This window comes from Strongylocentrotus purpuratus, unplaced genomic scaffold (assembly GCF_000002235.5).
Source record: "Strongylocentrotus purpuratus isolate Spur 01 unplaced genomic scaffold, Spur_5.0 spur5_contig_840, whole genome shotgun sequence".
NCBI lineage: Eukaryota > Metazoa > Echinodermata > Echinoidea > Camarodonta > Strongylocentrotidae > Strongylocentrotus > Strongylocentrotus purpuratus.
The window spans coordinates 494,034-515,024 of NW_022145547.1; the positions used below are offsets into that span (position 1 = coordinate 494,034).

General features: G+C 39.0%; 1 protein-coding gene and 1 long non-coding RNA gene across 2 annotated transcripts; both read right to left on the reverse strand.

The window, feature by feature from the left end:
• Positions 1 to 243: 243 nt before the first annotated feature.
• On the reverse strand, positions 244 to 20,945 carry LOC115918729 (solute carrier family 35 member E1-like). The gene is made up of 6 exons (XM_030988434.1): positions 20,417 to 20,945; positions 17,845 to 17,915; positions 5,894 to 6,031; positions 4,280 to 4,405; positions 3,100 to 3,345; positions 244 to 2,708 (listed from the first exon to the last, which is right to left on the reverse strand). Exons 1-6 carry the CDS (start codon positions 20,742 to 20,744, stop codon positions 2,583 to 2,585), a joined length of 1,035 nt encoding a protein of 344 aa, XP_030844294.1. The 5' UTR covers positions 20,745 to 20,945; the 3' UTR covers positions 244 to 2,582.
• On the reverse strand, positions 16,175 to 17,570 carry LOC115925140. The gene is made up of 2 exons (XR_004064560.1): positions 16,609 to 17,570; positions 16,175 to 16,217 (listed from the first exon to the last, which is right to left on the reverse strand). It is a non-coding gene; the product is annotated as an uncharacterized LOC115925140 (long non-coding RNA).
• Positions 20,946 to 20,991: the final 46 nt, after the last annotated feature.

Genomic DNA, 20,991 nt, shown 5'->3' on the forward strand with positions numbered 1-20,991 from the left:
ATTGATGGACTTGCAATAGACTTGGGCCAATCACATGACTTTAATGAACTGGTCCTAGACTTGCTTCATCACTGTTTCTATCACTTATCAGCACAAGAGTGACTACATCTTGTATCCACTTCTACAAACTCGACACAGGAATCTCCTAGTCATCAATGTATTCAAACTGTTATAATGTAACATGCTGATAGTTTCTGTGACATGTATTAGAGAAATTTGATCTTCTCATGTACAGAGTGTTTGAATTTACAGCCTGCCATGCACCAAGATTATCTTCAAAACATATTTCATATACACTGTAGTCATTGAATATCACTTTTGTAACAGTTTGCACATAAATCGTTTAACCTTTCCGTGTTTGATCTACCTTGTCCATTTTCCTGCAGCACAATATCAAATTTGCTATTCATAATCACATAATTCCATTCAATTTCCATTTACAAACACCTACACCATACACTCATGATGGCTGGAGGTGCACTGTATACCAAAACATTTGTTATATTGCTGCAACGTACATGTATAGAATCTATAGATTACTGGCATGATAATACTGGTTACCTTAAAGCATTTAAAATCCCATACCTTGTTAGGATGGCATATATATGCTACCAAAATAGAAATATTTTACAATAAATAGCACTCCATTTTTCTTTCTACTATATATACAAGTTGGTCATCGAAGGGGTACCAACAAGAGTCTAGACGCTCCAGAAATTCTGGTGAAACTGTGTGAAATTTTTGTTTTCTTTCTCTCTCACTGTCATCCACTGATGTTACCTGATATTGTTCTCTTCTTTGAATTTTTTTTTTGGGGGGTAAAATTGTGAAAATCTAACTTATCTGCCCTTCACAGTAAAACTTAAGAATCTCTCATAGCAAAATTACAAATGCAGAGTATTTGTAAGGTTTTAAAAAGAAGATTTTAGAATTCATACCATTAGTATGAAGGCCAAAAAAAAAAGGAATTGTTCCTCCAGAACGGGAATGGTTGGCAACAATGCTCTCACATATTACGCAACGTGTTAATAGTCATTGTTGTCAAATACAGATCTGTCCATTAAAGTATAGTACAAAACCTGTCATTTGGCAAATTAAGTGAACTACAGGATTTCATCAATCTTGATTAAAATGGATTTGTATCTTATAGCTAACTACAATGGAACAATGTACATGGTTATTGATTTAGCAAGTAGTACTGAAATCACAGACACCACAATGGGTCTTGGTTGAGAGTTAGTCAAAAGTAGTCATCAAATTTTAGAAAATGAAATGAAATCCATTCTCCGAAAAATCATTAAGTAGATTATGAAACCTTTACTTCTAAAGACGTATCAGATTTGGAGATTTATATTTTGGTAAATTGCTCTGCAGGTACCAAAGTTTCCTTCTGGCCTAGCAGGTATGCCAAAAGAATAATAGTTTTGAATAATGATTAAGATTAATAAACAAATTTTTGTAATATTCCACCATCACCTTTGCCCTCCAGAAATGGGGCCATTCCCCCTTCTTTTATTAAGTGTCCAATTCGGGGCAGTATAATGCATACTTAATATGGTTACATTCAAGTTATACAGGATTCTATGAAACATTACGATCACTTGTGGGCTTGTGATGGAAAAGTGTCATAAAAGGGAGGATAAACAGAGAACTGAAAAATTTTGAACAAAAAAAGAAGAAAACATCTTGGAAGTATTCAGTATGAGAAGCCTGTAACCTAGCACACGATTGCAGAGTGAGCTTAGCATATATGATCTCCTGAGAGCCAGAAGGCATTATCTTACATGATTTACACAGAGCTAAGGCCCTTCTGGCTTCCAGCTGAGACGATAAAAGGTTTGTTGATATTTAGTACATGTACGAGTAGAGGCACGTAGCATGGGTCCAACCATTGAGAGGGCACTGACATTAAGGGGGTGTGGGAGGGAGGGGGAGGGGGGCTATGGTAAAGAGAATGTGAATCTATTAGGAAACCAATAGGCCATTGTCGTAATGCAATCAATTTTAATGCACAAATCTTTGTTAAGTGCCCCATTACAAATTATTTCATTCACCTGTTAACAAATAATTGTATTTCGACAGTCAGAATGCGAATAACATGCATTGATTGTTGCTAGGTGGGACAAACATTATGGCTTGTCCTACCTCAGTATGCAATTCGCATTCTGACTGTTGAAATACAATTATTCGTAACAGGTGAATGAAATAATTTGTAAAGGGGCACTTAACAAAGATTTGTACATTGAATTTGATTACATTACGAAAATGGCCCCTTAGACAGATCCGGGTCCTATCATCTTCTTTCTCATCCTTTTTCTGCACTCTCTTTCTCTGGTTCCTTGTCTACCTTTTCTGTATTTTTTTTTGGCCATTCAACGGGGGGATGGGGGGGGGGGGGGGGGAGGGGCACACACCTGAAAATTGTGTAAATTTACAGGGCATCTAAACTGGACTGTACATCATATGCTAAGTTTCAGGCTCACTCACAAGAGATCACACATCATGGATCACACATCATATATCCTGGCTTCGTTGTTGCGTCCGACTCTGAAGGTAGGGCTGATACCCCTTCTCAGTTGGCGTCATACATCATGATAGGCCTTGGCGTGCCCGTTGGCCTTCTCATGCTCCGTCAAGATGCGCCCATCTACAAGGTCAGAGTTCACCATCGGCAGGACGTTCTTGGACCGGGTCTGGTCAAACTTCGCCTGAAAAGTAAAAGAGAGGTGGGCATTAAATATTTGATAACAATGGGAATAATGAACCATTTTTTTTCAATCATTGTCTGGTTCAGTCAACATTTTGGGCTGACCAGGTAGAGAGAGTTGGTGTACATCATATGGAATGACTTATAGTCTGAAGTTTGAAGTTTGAAGTTTATTTGTTCCACATTTACATCAAAAAAACAATTTAAATTCCTTTTTTTCTTTTATTTACAAGCGTAGAATAATCTAATTTCCGGATTCTATTCATAAGATTTCAGCCCTCAAAATCACTTCTATAGACCATCTATTAAACTCATTGATAAAATGGTTAACAGTCCATAGCTGTCAGGTTTAACTCCCAGAGCCCCAAAACATACCCCAAAAGCACACTCACCAGATTGTAACAGGTGACTCCAAGCAGGGCCGTTGTCATGCCGATGACGTTGAGAGGCGTGACTGGATTCTTGAGCATTATGAGTGACATGAGAACCACAAAGATCCTCTTGGAAGCATTGGCGATGGAGTAGCTCAGCGGAGTCACCAGGTTGAGGACGCTGAACGCAAAGATGTTCTGGAAGAAGTTGAGAAGACCACTGAAGAACAGGAGGGTGAGGGTGTATGACCAGCTGATAGTTGTAAGCTGTTCAAATCAAATCAAATCAAATCACATCACATCAAATCATGTAAACTGAAATGAAATTCTGACATATGCTCTGAAATTCTAGAAGTTAAGAAGACAGATGGAGAACGATAGAGAAAGGATGTTCTGATTACATCGCATCATATACATGTATCTTATCGTATTGTTTATTTAAAAACAAATCCTGACATGCTACAGTGTAATAGAAGTGGAGGAGGGCACTTTCATTACAAATGTTCAAAAACATAATTTGATACTTTTGAGTTTCCCACCACAAGGAATGTCCCCCGACATTGTTATTGTATTACTTATATTCCTTGTACTCCAAACCTTGATCATTAGGATTTTACATATATGAATACCAATGTTGAATACCATTGCAAATTCTTCCCACATAGGATTGAATCAGGTTGTACAGTGTGTAGTACGCTTGAAATATTTTAAATATCTTCCTGTCTGAGGCTCTGAAGAATGATATGAACATTAACGATCAAAAGTTAGTACGTTTAAGCCTTCTAGTCAATGTAAAAGCAAAATCCGCTTGCAATATTCTTTGTCTTTCGAACCTTGATCATTAGGATTTCACATGTTTCTATTCAATAGCATTCAATAGTATTCAAGTTGGATAGGATGTTAAATGGAGGCCCCGTGTAGAGGAGAGTCACCACCTTTGCACGTTAAAAACCCACTGCACTATTTGTATAAGAGAAGGAGGAAACCCTGGTGTAGTGGCCCACCTGCACACCCCAGTATACCAGATGGACCTTCTGGAAGATTAGCCCTGTGCTAAACAAGTTATCCAATAAAGTCTACTACTACTACTATTGGAAATTCTTCCAAACTCTGATCGTATTCAGGTCATATAGTGCACAGTGCGCTTGACACCTTCCTGAAGTCCCCATCCTAGCTGATCTTCTTGAACATTTGTACTTACTACTTTTCTATCTACAATGATTCTTCTGAAGTCCAAGAAACACCATATAGGCAGCAGCATGAGAGACCCTATCTGGCCCAACATCAGCAGCAGCCTTAGATGGTGGATCTTTAGGTCTCGAAGAGCCTAGCATAAAAGAGCAAACAAACATAATCTTGATTCATATCAAACATTTTTTAAAACAATTGTATGTGTATAAGAGCTGGAGAGCTTTAAGATTTAAGCTTGAAACAAACTACATCTGAGGAACTAATGGATGATATCTTACAGGTGAATCTTGTAAATAGTATTTAGAGTCTCTAGCTCTTTGCATCTTAAATACAGTCTTAGTGTCTATGGACAATTTCATAAAAATTATCAAACTAATCATTTTACCCTCCAACAAATTCAACACAGTACAATGTTTGGGGAGCAAATGTAAACAACTTTTGTAACATAACAATTCAAGGTGTAGATTCCACATATAAACACCTGCCAAAATATCTTCTTTGCCAGGTAAAAATTTGTTTTAAATGAAATAACGAGTGCAACACAATATTGGTATAATTATTCAAGTAGAGCAAAAGAAAATTATTAAACTGCAACAGATGTTCGGAAACACATTGGTTCTACAAGATACTATCCGATTTCGTCCATGTATCAACAATGTGACTTGTAAGCAAATTGATTTACAACCAACAGCTGCTGTGATCAATGTACAGAATAATGCCTGATAAATCTGGTTAATTATTAATATCAGACACAATATGCTGTCCATATTTCAATACTAGATGCTTGTTGTATCTTGTTGTATCTTGTTGACTCTTTTCGTGCCCTGGGCAACCCACCTTGTCTAAAAACATCAAAGTACTATTGTATGTTTGGACTAACAGTACAGTAGCTACAAAACAAATGAACAGATAATTTTTCTATTTTTGATACATGGAAAGAAATTGGATTTAAAAAAAATGGAAACGAATACCTACCTGTACATGTATTGTGAAAAATGTTCACTATGGTTAAGTTCTACATGTACATGTACATGTATACCTACCGTAAAAGACAATCTTATAAGAAAATAAGTCTTGAAAGTTTGTTTATGGGATGTTTTCAGAAACCTATGGGAAAGTAGATTTGAACTCCTTCCTTCACACACGCCTTTCTCACAAGTCAGAAGAAGAAAACATGCACAAGAAGAATATGTAGCAATTTGGACATTATCACTATAAACATGACGGACAAAGAAAGAGGACAAAATATACAGTTCCTCATTCTACCCTCAATAATTGATCTGGTAGACAAAGGAACATCCCTTCAATGCTATTATGTAAAAATGTGTAAAACAGGTGTCACATGCATATTCACCTGTTCTACAGATTTTTACATAATATCAGTGAAGGGATGTTCCTTTGTCTACCACAGCAATTGTTGAGGGTAGAATGAGGAACTGTATATTTTGTCCTCTTTCTTTGTCCGTCATGTGTTCATAATGTATGGTACTGTATGCTCACCCCTTCTTCAATCATAGAAAGACAATGGATGATCGGCATAATCTTAAACCTTTCTCCCACCCTCCTCCCTCCCCCCCCCCCCCTTCTAACAAGTTCAAGAGAAAATAAATAAATTTCAATTTACCTTTTTAGAGTATACATTCTGGAGGGCGAAGGTAATGGTGGAAGTCAGAGCAGCGATGAGACCAAACATATCAAAAGAGAGTTCAGTCAAGGTCGCGATCATCACACCACAGATGATGGGAACTAATGCTAAATATACCTGAAAATAGCAAAAAATATATACATGTACAGTGTATTCAGGTCAATATAACAAATCCAGGTCAAGATAACAAAATATTTACATTGCAACCCAAGTGTGTTCGGTAATCAGGTACATGTATATCCTTCACCTGCTCTTATATTTTGTACTATAATTGTACGAATGCAAGTGCATTCCTTGCTTCACTGGAGTGAAAGTTTCGCATTAATGAAACATATTTGTAACTGTATATTTTGGTATTACTATTTTTAAATGAATCTATTTAATTTTTGACTTATATAGTTCACCAAATATAATTGTTACCTTTTCAGCTATAAATCTCCCTCATTGAAAAGTATAGGTTTTTTGTTATTGAATTTAAATGTCTCTATAGCTAAAGCTTGGTGCATGATACATAGTACAAGTTCGCCTTGTACGTCACATTATCAAGAAAATGGTTGCACCCATGTCACCCTAAATCTTCATTTGCATATCTCTTGTACACTTTTGTAGGGAATATTGTACATCAATAGACATGAATAAAAGTCCTCTTTCAGCAGACCAACACGTAATCTTTGGGGGTGAGGTTCCTTTCAACATTGATCTACCAGTCCAAAGTATGAAGTAGACACACCTCACACTATGTCACATAATGCCGTCTATGAAATAAAGAGGTCCAATCATCCAATCATGTGTGACGTAGTGTGATTGGCATCAACTAATCTTATGAGAAATACTGAATGCACTCCATGAAAGTGCCAGTATTGTTGTATGTTCAATCATCAAGAGCCCCTTCAAAAGTGTTGGGAGCCCAACATATTTGATAGCAAAATTTCACTGAAATTGTATCATAATATGATAATGTGAATTTCTGCAAGGATTTTCAAAACAATGTGTTTGAAGTTGAATATTGATGAGAAAATACAAAATTTAGGTTTACTGCGTACAACAGAAAACGCAAATAATGTATTACTTTATCAATATTTGTCTTCAAACACATTGTAGGGGGGGGGGGATCTTTACAAAAGTGTGTCTTAAATGGCATCCTCTTTCACATTATGATACAATTTAATTGAAATTTTGCCATCAAATTTTTGGCAAGTGTGGGGCTCACAACAGTAAAACACTTTGGAGGAGCTTTAACATGATAATAGGAACCAGCAGCAGTTCACATATATGGATAAGTGGCTTTTTCACTTCACTTTTAATCAAGAGGTACATGTACAGAGTTTCATTGCTGGTGCCTTATATCTGTGGAATAATAAATGATGTTCATGTTCCTGGTGGTGAATTCTCTGTAATTTACTCTCAGTTGATAAAATATTGTGATGATAATACAAATACAAAGTTAATGATTATCACAGAACATTAAACAGAAAGTATTATTTCATCATCATATAAAAATCATGATTTAATTTTGTAAAACATTTACAGTTATTTTGTTTTTTAAATTTAAATTTTAGTGGAATAGAATTCTGGAATGACAAGAAGACTGTACATCAACTACATGTACAGCACGCACTAGCTGGGCCCTGTTTCATAAAACGAGTTATCAATAACAAGTTACAGCGTGTATTAACTGTTAAGCTACTGAAAATCATGGCATTTGATTGGCTGAGACGGGGTCCTGATTTTGTTCATTCAATTATTAACAGACATCATCACAGATCTTGGTGCTCTTCAGCAAGTATAGAATAAATATGCTGGTCCTTTTACAGAAGTCTAAAAATATATTTTCCAAAGGGTAATAATCAGTTGCTAGCATTGACCTTTAATTTTTTCTAGGCTACATGTAATAGATCACAGACTATTTGCAGAGCGATTATACCCCTTTTGAAAAGTCAAGTGCATAGAAGTGTGGAAAATGGCACACAGATTGCCCACATATTGGTATAGAGCAGGAAATAAAGGATCTGCTTCACTGTTAATCAAAAATAATTCTGCTGGATGGGGTAATTAAGAACATGTTGATTTTCACGTCACACAATTGCTGGTACTTAGAATACTAGTAGACCATTTATGTTTTATAAACTTCTGCATCTTTTACCAGTCTACTTTTACCAAGATGCCAAAGCTATTTGCCTATTATCAGTTTATGTTTTGTTTTTCATCTTCTTACATTTGGACATTTTAATTTAGTCTTGAAGGCATGAACTACATACTGTATGTATGTAACATGTTCAAAGAGTGCTGTTAGATCTGAATTTATTGCAATTGCAAACCCTACAAAAATCTGAAATATGCATGACTTTGTGATTGATTGTGGTTTTTTAAAGTTGAATGTGGAGCCTCTGGACAAATTGCTAGCTCTTATATTAAAGACAGAGCATTGAACACTCTGCTTCAGTCAGGAGAAATAAAAGATGTGTTGAGATTCAGAAATGACAACAGCTAGGGAGTCCAACGTAAACTTTAGTCTTGCATTTATTCACCAAAGAAAACACAGCCCCTGTACAAGAACAAAATTTGAACGAAATATAATTAGCATATAGCCTCTGGAGCAAAATGTAATAACAAACAATTCATGGTTTCATTTGCTTTCTTCCATTAAACAGAACAAATTAAAGTGTAAACATTGCAATAGTTTCCAACTCAACACGAGTCATCAATTAATACATTATTCAATTTTCAATAATAATTCTTATTATGTGCAATATCATGAAAGGTAGCTTAACTGTTTTAATTGTCTGTAGCAGTATAGTTGCCATAATTAATTAGAACATATATAGGACAGAAGAATATTGTACATTTTACATCATTTCGTGCAATAATCGGTTTACAATTGCATGTATATTAGGTCATATATATATCTATACACAATAGAGCCAAACTCCACTCACCGGCCAATACTATAACGACGAAGCAACACTAACGCTATATGCTGTCGTCCGACCCCTGATCATAAACAAAGCTTCCACCTTATTGTAGAAAGTGTAGTTCATCAAATAAGGAGATTTCACCACATGCAGCCCTAAAGGTAACAACAATAAAATAACAATTCTTACTTCACAATAATGACTTTGTGAAAACTGCATGACACAATGTAATTACATTCAAATATATATATATATAAATCCTCTTTGGTAGTCATTCTTTTAATTGACTTTGTTTAACAGAAACATGTTTTCAATCTATATAAAGACAAACTTAAAATTAATTTAATTTGTCAGAGTAATTATCATTTCATCATTATCAGAAATTCAAGCATAATAATCTACTTTATAAAGCATGATACATGTAATGCAAATGAAATAAGTTAATCACATTTATCATAAAGTGTCATTATATCAGTGTACATACAACATGGTTCAACAATCCTCAACTTTCACTATCTTATCTTCAGCAATTCATAAAATGTGACATCCATTAATAATATGAAATATATATAATAATCATCAGTTCCAACAGTATAAATCAACTTACATGACTTGTGATCTGCCAGAAGTAAATAACAATCTCCATTAGCAGGCACAAATTAGTGCTTCTCTCCTCTCTCTCCAATCTACAATGTCTCTCTGTCCCTGCTATAGCAGCTCTGGGTGCACAGACCCCGAACAAAAGAAAATCACTCATCCACTAAAACTTACAATAGGATCCCCAATCATGCCTATAGGGTATCAGTACATTGGGCAATACAGGTACCCCCAAAAAGGCGGGAAAGTAAGGCTATTGTCTGATGAGGAAGGGGGGGGGGGGTAGCTTACATTGTAGACTGCTCCACCTACAATTCCTTATACACTAATGCACCAATACACTATAATACATTATGGCATAATTACCTCAACATTCCATATTACAACATATTCCCCGCAATTAATGTCATAATGTTTGATAAAAATGATACATTATTACGAGCGAAATTCCAAATCGTCACCTTTCCCCGCAATTAATGTCATACTGTTTGACCGAGATTTTAGCAATACATGAAAATATAAGCAATGAAAATCTTTCTATAATACACTTCCCCGCAATTAATGTCATAATGTTTGACCAAAATGTTTTTCAGTAGTATATGAAAATACAAAACAATGTTCTTTAAAACATTATGCATAGCATTAATAACACATCACATCTTAATCTGACAAGTAAATATTTAATTCTTGTCTTCAAATTCAAAACTCTCTTCTTTTTTTTTTTTTTTTTTACTCTTGTAACGCCGATATTGGAAGCCGCAGTGGATTTCTATGCTGGCCTTTAGTTACTCGATTAGACCTCCTACGCGGTACCTCGGGACTGGGGTTCTCAAGTTGAGAGTTGTCTATCTCATCAGGTACTATATCTCCGCTCAGATTGAGAACGTCATCCGTACCATTTTCTTCATTCTCAACATTTGCTCCGTCGTGGTCATTTCCCTCATCTGGAATATATTCATCGTCACGAATGTCTACTCGCAGGTTGTTCTGATCCCCTGAAATATTCATCGGTCGATCCCACAAGAAAGTGAAAGAGGGGGTGTTCTCTTCTATAGAACGAGTCGAGGGGTGTTGTGACGTGGTATGGTCACTTCTGCTTTCCTGAACAATATGAACTGGCATCTCTTCACGTGGGTCTGGAATCAGCAACCTTCTGTTCACTACTTTGGTTGGTCCTCCTAACATTGGTCGAATTTTGTAAACGTCACCCGTGTCATTTACCGCCGTGATTATGAAGGGATCTCTCAACACTTTGTCGTCAAGCTTGTGTCGACCCTCAAACGCGCACTTCTTGATCAGTACCCGGGTGCCAATGCTTAGTGTGGAACTCATTGGTAGAGCATCATGTCTGATCTTTTCACTTCTCAAGATCGCTTCCATGTTTTGCTTAGCAACCGTATGAGCATGTTGTAGCGACTTCGAATGCTCTGTAAGAAAGTCCTCATTCCAGTCTGCTTCGCTATTCCCAATTAGCTGGTCGATTGGTGTGTGCGGCTCTCTCCCATACAGGAGACGGTATGGCGATAGCCCTGTTGTTCCATGAGGGGTGCAGTTGTATAGGAAAACCAGCTGGTGGATCAGCCCAGGCCACTTTCTCCGACGATCTGGCTCAAGGGAACGAATCATGCTGCATAACGTTCGGTTGAACCTTTCCGTTTGTCCATTGCCTTGTGGATAGTACGGTGTGGTGTGTGTCTTCTCAATTCCGTACAGTTTGCATAATTCTCGGACAAGAGAGCTCTCGAAATTTCGTCCTTGATCGGAGTGGATACGTAGTGGAGCACCGTAGTGGACTATCCAACCATCGATTAAGGCACGTGCAACAACTGCTGCAGTCTGGTTCTTGCAGGGGATTGCTCGTGCAAACTTGGTGAATGCATCAGTGATTACCAAGACATCCTCGTATCCACCTTGACCCTTATCCAATTTCAGAAAATCGATTGCGATCAGTTCTAGGGGCTTGAATGCCAGCAAGTGTCGTCTTGGAGTTCGTATTGTCGGTGTTGGCGTCTTAGCTGCAATGCAGGCAAAGCACTTCTTGATGTGTGCTCTCACATCATTACACATTCCTGGCCAGAAACATCTTTCTCGCAGGATTGCTATGGTTCTGTTTATCCCTTGATGGCCCCATTGGTCATGAGCCATCTGTAGCATCTTCTCTTGGAGGCCTTTGGGAACTAACAACTGTCTTCTCTGTGGATGTTTGGAATCTGGTGGTCGTCTGTACAATACCCCTCCACAGTCTTTGAGGTACATGCGTTCTTTCATCCAGGACTTTGTCTCTCTGTTCTCGCTTTTCATTTCATCCTCTGGCTTCCATCCATCTCTTATGTATTGTCTGCAAGCTGACAGTGCATCATCTTGCTGCTGCAGAATCTCAAGTTTCTCTGTGGAATATGATGGGTATACTTCAGGAGCTGCCCGAGGTGCTTCTTCTGGCCCCTGATCACTGTTTACTGTAACTTCCACTGGTAAGACAGTAGTTACTGTCAGAGCACCGATCATCTCTCTCACCTCTTGTTCATCATTGCCAGGACAGCGGCTGAGAGCATCAGCACATTTATTGAGCTTGCCAGGGCGAAATCTGATGTCTAGCTGAAAGGGTGCTAGCTGGGCTACCCATCGTTGTTCAGTTGCCCCCAGTTGGGCGGTTTGAAGATGGGCCAACGGGTTGTTGTCTGTGTAGACGGTACACTTTGAACCTATCAGATATCCTTTGAACTTCTCTACCACCGCCCATTTCAGTGCTAACAGTTCAATCTTGAAGCTGGAGAAGTCCGGGTAGTTATTTTCAGCTCCACGTAGACTGCGGCTTGCGAATGAGATCGGGTGAAGGTGACCGTTTTCATCTGCCTGTGATAGACAGGCACCTAGTCCTTTGAGAGAAGCATCAACCTCGAGAACAAACTCTTTTCCAAACTTCGGATAGGTTAGCACTGGAGTTGAGGACAGTCTTTCTTTCAGTTTTTGAAAGGATTCTTCTGCTTTGTCTGTCCACACAAACTTTGGATTAAGCATAGTCTTCTCAGGCTTCCTCTTTCTCTTCTTTTGCGACTTCTGTCCGATTAGTGCATGAAGAGGAGCTGTCAGTCTTGTGAAGTCAGGGACAAACCTCCGATAGTACGACGCAAGGCCAAGGAAAGACCTCAACTCTGATCCATTCTGGGGTGTTGGCCAACTCTTGATTCTCTCCACCTTGCTTGGATCGACCATCACGCCCTTCTCGCTGACGATGTGTCCTAAGTGGGCAACTTCTCCCCTGAACAAGTGACATTTCTCTCCTTTCAACTTTAGACCATGCTTCGTCAACCGGGCAAAAACTTCTCCAAGTCTTTCCAAATGTTCCTCAAAAGTTCTAGAAAATACCAACACATCATCGAGGTACAGAATTAGTTTTGTGAAGTTCATATCACTGAAGATCACCTCCATCACCCTCTGGAAGGTGCTTGGACTGTTGCAAAGACCTTGCGGCATTCTCTCAAATTCGAAGAGTCCCCATGGAACACGAAAAGCGGTCAAGGGCACAGAGTCAGGATGCATGGTGATTTGAAAGTACCCATGAGACAGATCCAGAGAAGAGAAGTATCTAGCCCCATCCATGACTTCCAGGGATTCATCAATTCTGGGTAACGGGAAAGAGTCTTTCACTGTAATCTTGTTCAATTGTCGGTAGTCGATACATAGGCGTAGGGCTCCTGATCGTTTTCTAACTAAAACGACTGGGCTTGCATATGGGCTAACAGACCCCCTGATGATCTTTCGTTCAAGCATGTCTTGCAGAAGTTCACGAACTTCTGATGTCTCGTTGGGGTTAATTCTTCGATATGGCAGGCGTATTGTCTTGTCAGAGGTCACCTTTATCTCATGAGGGATAAGATCACACTGTCCCAAATCAAACTCATCTCTGGAAAAAGCTGCTTCATGATCTGCTAGAAGTTTAGCAATCCTAGATGCCTCATGATAGTCCATCCCACATAAGCTGAGGCCATGAGGAAGCAATACTTCTGTTCCATCAGTGAAGGTAAACGTTTCCTGTGTAGTGATATCATTTGTTGGTTGGGTTTCTCCTCTGTGTTCGAACTGGCCAACATTGTCGTTGTCATCTTGAACCGATTCTGTTGTGGCAATCATTACATTACAAACATCCACCTCAAGTTGGTCCTCTCTGTTTTGAAGATGAACTTCACTTCGTTCTTCTGCTTGCACAGCAGATGCCACAATTGAGTGAGGTGGTAGGATGTACTCATTTTCTCCAGCATTAATAAGGAGTAAACGTAACTCTCTATTCCCGGTAGCACAACCTTCAATCACATGAACTTGAGAACTCTCCAGCTTAGTCAGATCCTGGATGAACCAGACACTTGACTCATTGGCAGCTTCACCACCTTGAGAGGACTTCATCGCACATTCTACATGTTGTATGGTCCTGGCTGGCAACACTACCTCCAAGGCACCCGTGACAACCTCTCGTATTTGTGCATTGTCCACTCCTTTAAATTTCAAGCAGTCCTTTACTAACTGGAATTCTTCTTGAGTTTCCTCTGGTGGAAAAAAAGCTCGTAGTGCATTACATCCCAATAAAATTGGGAAGTCTTTTTGTCTAGCTCCACAAGACTCTCGGTTCACGATAAGGAACCCGACGGAAGCTTCTTTGCCGTTCAGCAAAACTCGAGTGCGGATAAAGCCTTCTACAGGAACCTTTGTTGGACCCACCCCAACAATTTTTACCAGTTTTTTCAATGGGCTGACATCTCCTGCTGCTTCCTGAAGCTGCGAGTGAAATACGTCTGAGGGTATTATCGAAGCCTCTGCTCCAGTGTCTAAGACGCAACCAATTTTCACGCCGGCAACTTCTGCTATTGCGGTCGGACTTTCTGAAACCAATTCTGTTTCGCTGTCACACATTATTTCATCTATTGTCAGCGCAGCTTCTTCCAAAGTGGTCTGTCTGGAATGTGCAAATCTCGTTTCTGTGTCAATCTCCCTCTTGTCTGTTATAGGCGTGTCGGCTTGTAGCTTATGGGAGCTTTGTCCCATGGGCTCTTCTGTCTTGTCCTGTTGTTCATTGTCCCCTGCTGTTTTGCCCTCAACAGCAGAGGAAGCTAGTTTTCCGCCTGCGGGGTGACATCCTGGTGAGGAAGGTGACGTTGGGTGGCATGTGGCGGGGATGGAGCCTGATAACGTGTTGCAGGCAAATTGAAGTTATCCTGGTTCCTGGTACCCGACTCCTGACTCCAAGCAGGAAAATCATAATTCCTCTGGATGGCATGTGGCTGGGATGGAGCCTGATAACGCGTTGCAGGCAAATTGAAGTTATCCTGGTTCCTGGTACCCGACTCCTGACTCCAAGCAGGAAAGTCGTAATTCCTCTGGCTTCTGGGTCCATCCGAGAAGTTGTAATTAGAAGCAGCAGCGGGGAATATGTTGGTAGGCATATGTGTCATGTTGGGACACTCCCTTATAAAGTGTCCCTTCTGACCACAATGAAAACATCCACTACTCACCCTCCTTCTCTGAGGTTTGGCATTTTTCAATCGTGTAACCTCCCCTCTCAGCTGTTCTAGTTCAGTCATAATAGTTGTCTGTTGGTCTACCATCTGTTGCAGAAGATGTGCAGAATCTGATGTGACCACCCGTCCGACCTCGACGTCCGCTTCTCTGATTCTGGTACGCTGAGCTGTTGGAGACTCCTGGAAAAGCTGGAGTGCCTCTGCTCTCATCCTATTGAACCCACTGGGCCCATGAGTTAATTGGATGCGTCTCAACTCCCTCCTGACCCAAGCCTCACGTGCGCCATTTACAAATTGGTCACTCAAAGCTTTGTCTTTTAATTGTGCCAAAGCTTCACCTTGGGCTTGAGTGATTGCTGCCTTCTCCAGCTTTATGTATAGGCGTATCAAGGCCCGGCTGAAGTCACAAAGCGATTCCCCTTCTCTCTGTACGCGGTTATGGAACTTGCTGCTCAACGACTGTGTATTTTCCTCGTAGCCAAAACATAGTTTAAGACATGCTACAACTTCATCAAAATCACGTCTTCGGGATTCACTAAGGCACATAATTTCCTCCCTTGCCGGTCCTGCAAGGTGATCTACAAGAAGTCTGGCCTTACTGCCCATTTCCATGTTGTGTTGAGCAGTGATCTCATAGAACTCCTCAAGCCATTCCGATAGTGCAATGTCGTTTGCGTGTTGTGGTATTCCCCTAAACTTGGGCAAGTTGCTCTGGAGAATGCTCTGTAGCCCAATGGAACGACGAAAGAACTGTGACAGCATGTCCATGTCTGAAGGTTGCTCCCTTGGTGTCATAGTAGGTCGTGTGGATGATGCTGTCGACGTGGTAGTTGTTGTTGTTGTCACAGTTGTTGTCGTAGATGTAGGGGCCATTTTCCTGCACTTAAATGTGTTAATTATGAAATTCAACAGGAACAATAATATTTCACAACAAGCAAACTTAAACGAACAAATCATCAATCATGTGTATCATTACATGAACATGTTCTTCAAATTCATTAAAGGTCACAATGTATCTGGCCGAGGCTGTTGAATGTTCACTGTCTGTCCAATGTTCACTTTTGCCTCCGGACGTTGCTGACACCAAATATCGCCAGCCGACGACGTCACGGCCGCAAGAAGTTGGAGGTTGGTCAGTATCCGTGCAGATGATCTCAGTCCAGTTGTCCCTCGCCGTCAGTCATCCCACTTCTGACACCATTATTGAGATTCAGAAATGACAACAGCTAGGGAGTCCAACGTAAACTTTAGTCTTGCATTTATTCACCAAAGAAAACACAGCCCCTGTACAAGAACAAAATTTGAACGAAATATAATTAGCATATAGCCTCTGGAGCAAAATGTAATAACAAACAATTCATGGTTTCATTTGCTTTCTTCCATTAAACAGAACAAATTAAAGTGTAAACATTGCAATAGTTTCCAACTCAACACGAGTCATCAATTAATACATTATTCAATTTTCAATAATAATTCTTATTATGTGCAATATCATGAAAGGTAGCTTAACTGTTTTAATTGTCTGTAGCAGTATAGTTGCCATAATTAATTAGAACATATATAGGACAGAAGAATATTGTACATTTTACATCATTTCGTGCAATAATCGGTTTACAATTGCATGTATATTAGGTCATATATATATCTATACACAATAGAGCCAAACTCCACTCACCGGCCAATACTATAACGACGAAGCAACACTAACGCTATATGCTGTCGTCCGACCCCTGATCATAAACAAAGCTTCCACCTTATTGTAGAAAGTGTAGTTCATCAAATAAGGAGATTTCACCACATGCAGCCCTAAAGGTAACAACAATAAAATAACAATTCTTACTTCACAATAATGACTTTGTGAAAACTGCATGACACAATGTAATTACATTCAAATATATATATATATAAATCCTCTTTGGTAGTCATTCTTTTAATTGACTTTGTTTAACAGAAACATGTTTTCAATCTATATAAAGACAAACTTAAAATTAATTTAATTTGTCAGAGTAATTATCATTTCATCATTATCAGAAATTCAAGCATAATAATCTACTTTATAAAGCATGATACATGTAATGCAAATGAAATAAGTTAATCACATTTATCATAAAGTGTCATTATATCAGTGTACATACAACATGGTTCAACAATCCTCAACTTTCACTATCTTATCTTCAGCAATTCATAAAATGTGACATCCATTAATAATATGAAATATATATAATAATCATCAGTTCCAACAGTATAAATCAACTTACATGACTTGTGATCTGCCAGAAGTAAATAACAATCTCCATTAGCAGGCACAAATTAGTGCTTCTCTCCTCTCTCTCCAATCTACAATGTCTCTCTGTCCCTGCTATAGCAGCTCTGGGTGCACAGACCCCGAACAAAAGAAAATCACTCATCCACTAAAACTTACAATAGGATCCCCAATCATGCCTATAGGGTATCAGTACATTGGGCAATACAGGTACCCCCAAAAAGGCGGGAAAGTAAGGCTATTGTCTGATGAGGAAGGGGGGGGGGGGTAGCTTACATTGTAGACTGCTCCACCTACAATTCCTTATACACTAATGCACCAATACACTATAATACATTATGGCATAATTACCTCAACATTCCATATTACAACAGATGTATCACTTGACCTTTAAACCCTGAACCAAGATTTTTTCAACAGTGTACATAAAGTTTTACAAATTGTCCCAAATCATTAACTTTATGTTCTCTTTTTTTTATTCAGATTCCTTAACCGTTAAATCAGAGAAAACCTTATTACATGTTCTAGTGAGACACAAATTATTTTGTTTGGTACATTTCAATTTCATTTAAACTACCGGTATACTAGGAAAAAAAAGTGTTCTAGTGAAAAATACATCTCAGTAATTCAATATGCCAATTGTCTTACCTTTGTTGTTTGTTTTTCTCCTAGGACCAGCCGTGATAAAAATACTGTAAATATTGGCATTGTGGCTTTCACTGCAAAGAAAAAAATACATTAGTGCAAACATGAGATATCTCATCTAAAGGTAAGTAATTCATCTGCAAAGCAACCTTTAGAAAATTATTCACAAATCCTGAAGCTTAGAACTTCTACTGACAGCAAATAGGTTTATATTTACATACCAGGTACATTAATTATTCTTCTGTCAATAAAAAGGTACATGTACACTGTAGTACAATGTTTCTTTAAGTTAAGTTTTTTGTTTTGTTTAAAGTAGACACACAAAGAATCAAAAGTGTTTTGAATTGATGCAAAACTCATATCATTGCGAAGGGGAAGCCTTGCAGATCAAATACAACAACTCTTTTCTTCAAAATATGTTTGGGGGCCCGCAGTAATCAACTCTCAAAAATGTTAGTGTTGAGATCCAGATTTTCTGCCTGAATTAGCGGTCCTTTATAGAGCGTCAATATTTGTGACGTCACATACGGGACACGGCTGGCTAGCTGCAGACTGCTACACGGCACTGAGCTGTTTGTCCAGTGTGTGACGTCACTATTCAGAGCTCGCTACGCTCGTGTGTTTGGCTTACGTTCGGGGGCGCTTGGGGGTCTAGGAAGGGTCTTGAAAATTGCATTTTACGCCTTTCCATGATTTCTATATGAATTCTCAGCAAATTATTCATGTTTTTCAAGAGAAAATCTTTCCATCTATATGTAATTTGTTCTAATTATCAGTTGTTAGTGAATTTTCTTTGTGTAGCTCCTTTAATAAGGAGACGAGCTGGCTCAGTCGGTAAAGCTGTCGAACCAAAGATCCCGGCTTCGACTCCCACCCAGGCGGATGACTGAAGCCTGCGTTGTGTGTTAACGTGCCCCTTCTCTTGTTCATAGATGCAGGTTATGTCAAGTGGAAAACACTCCGTCCCTCGGATAGGACGTTAAATTAAGGCCCCGTGTAGAGAAGAGTCACTACCTTTGCACGTCAAGAACCCACTGCACTATTCGTATAAGAGTAGGGGGAAACCCCGGTGTAGTGGTTCACCTGCACACACCCCCAGTATAGTTTGATAATACTCTGTATAGAGGTCTGTACTCAAAAGGAAGAAGGAGGAAGAAGAATAAAACATCGGGGAAAAATCACACGGGTGCTCAGGCGATTTCGCCCCTAAAATGCCAAAATTTGCATAGAGTTCAATGCAAAACAAATTAAATAGTGTTATTTTCATGAAAGCAAGCTTGAAAAGTAGCCCCCCAAATTTTTGAAATATTTTAAAACATGTACTCTCATGTATAAAACTTTGTACACAGGTAAATATAATCTGCACCTGAAGTCTGGTTAGTGCCATACTGACTGCACCGCACACAACCACTCTGCAGCGGGTTAATCTTCAATGATGAAGGATGCACTTTCGACAGAAGAAGAAAGAAACATTCAGTTTCCATTTCAATTAACAGTGATCAACTTTTCCAGTTTCTTCAATGAGCAAAACCTCAACTTTTTAACTCCTGACCGAACCACCTACCCCCCCCCCCCCTCACAAAAAATGAATCCAAAAATGAAAAGAAACTCAAGATCCTAACAAGTTCCATTTGGAAACCTTGGGAGAACATTTAGGGCAGGGCCGTGCCATTAGACTTTAGAAAATTCATGACAACTGATAATTATGGACATATTATATATGGATGGATAGAGTTTCTCTTGAAAAACATGAATAATTTGCTGAAAAATCATAATTATAATACTTATGCTAAGGCCAAAAATCTGGATCTCAAAATTAATAGGGCACAAACTTATTTTGAAGAGGCAGGTTGTTAAAGACTTATATTTGATCAGTAATGCTTCCCCTTTGGCTTTGCAATGATATGAATTTTGCATCAATACACCAGTTTATGGTTATGGGCGCCATTTTAATTTGCAGGTAAACAAACCATTGACCTCTAGAGGTCAATGGTTTACGCATAAATTAAGATAGCGCCCATGCAAATATGATGTGAGTGCACAGCGCAGGCAGTGATGTCATCAATGTTTTCAGATGCGCATGTTTTGTTGCATCACAGCCTGCACTGTGTTGCATAGGCCCCGTCTTTATTTACGCGTAAACCACCGACCTCTAGATGTCAGTGGTTTGTTTACCCGTAAGTAAAAATGGCGCCCATATGTCTGCACATGCACAATGTTGTAACCGTAAACTGGTGTTTTAAAAACGCTTTTGGTTATTAGGCCGGGTGACTACTTTAACTTTTTTAAGAAAGAAAAAAAAATCTGAAACTGAGTAAAATGTTAGAATGAGTAAAAGACCTCCTTGTCAGATCATTAAAAACACAAGTTTCTTTAGTTTAACTGTAATGAAAACATGAACGTGCGGTGTAGGCCTAACGTCCACTTGTTTATTTCTTTTTATAATCTAGAAGTAGAAAAGACTCTACGGCATCTGCAAGAATCTTCAGTATTGTAGGATGCAGATTATCTTGAACTTTGAAGAAGAAGAAGAAGAAGAAGAGAAGATGATAAGTAATAACCTATTAGTAATTACCAGTATGTGCAAAAGATACTGAAACTTTAAGAATACTAAATTCTGCTGAAACTGATGAAAAAAACTTTCCGAATGCAAGAGGTAAAACCAAAATGAAGAAATGTCTTCTGTCAATGACTTCCGGAGCCGGCACATTCCAGAGTCTCAAAACCGGCTCCAAAAGTATCGCAACTGCCAGCATATGACACATTGAAACAGTCGTTGGATAAGGAAATTCCGTGAATAAATGTTTATTGATGACATTCTGTCCCAAGCTGCTTAAATACCACATGACACAAAGAAACAACAGCCGACTGGCTTCACGATAATTGTCCTTCCCCGCCGACATGTTGACCGGTGTCTTTGAAGCTAGCTCTAGCTCCTTCCTTTAGCGGAACGGTGAAGCGTTATTCGCCAGGAGTTACGGCGCACGAGTCTGTATAGCTACGTAGGCATTTTTCGTGGAAAGTTCTCAACGTACGTGGCATGCATCAACAACAAACAAATCTCTACCGGTACCGGTACGTCTACGTACAAGTGTGAGTGAGTGAGTGAGTGTGTGTGGTTCTATACTAATTCGTCCAAAGACAAATCGC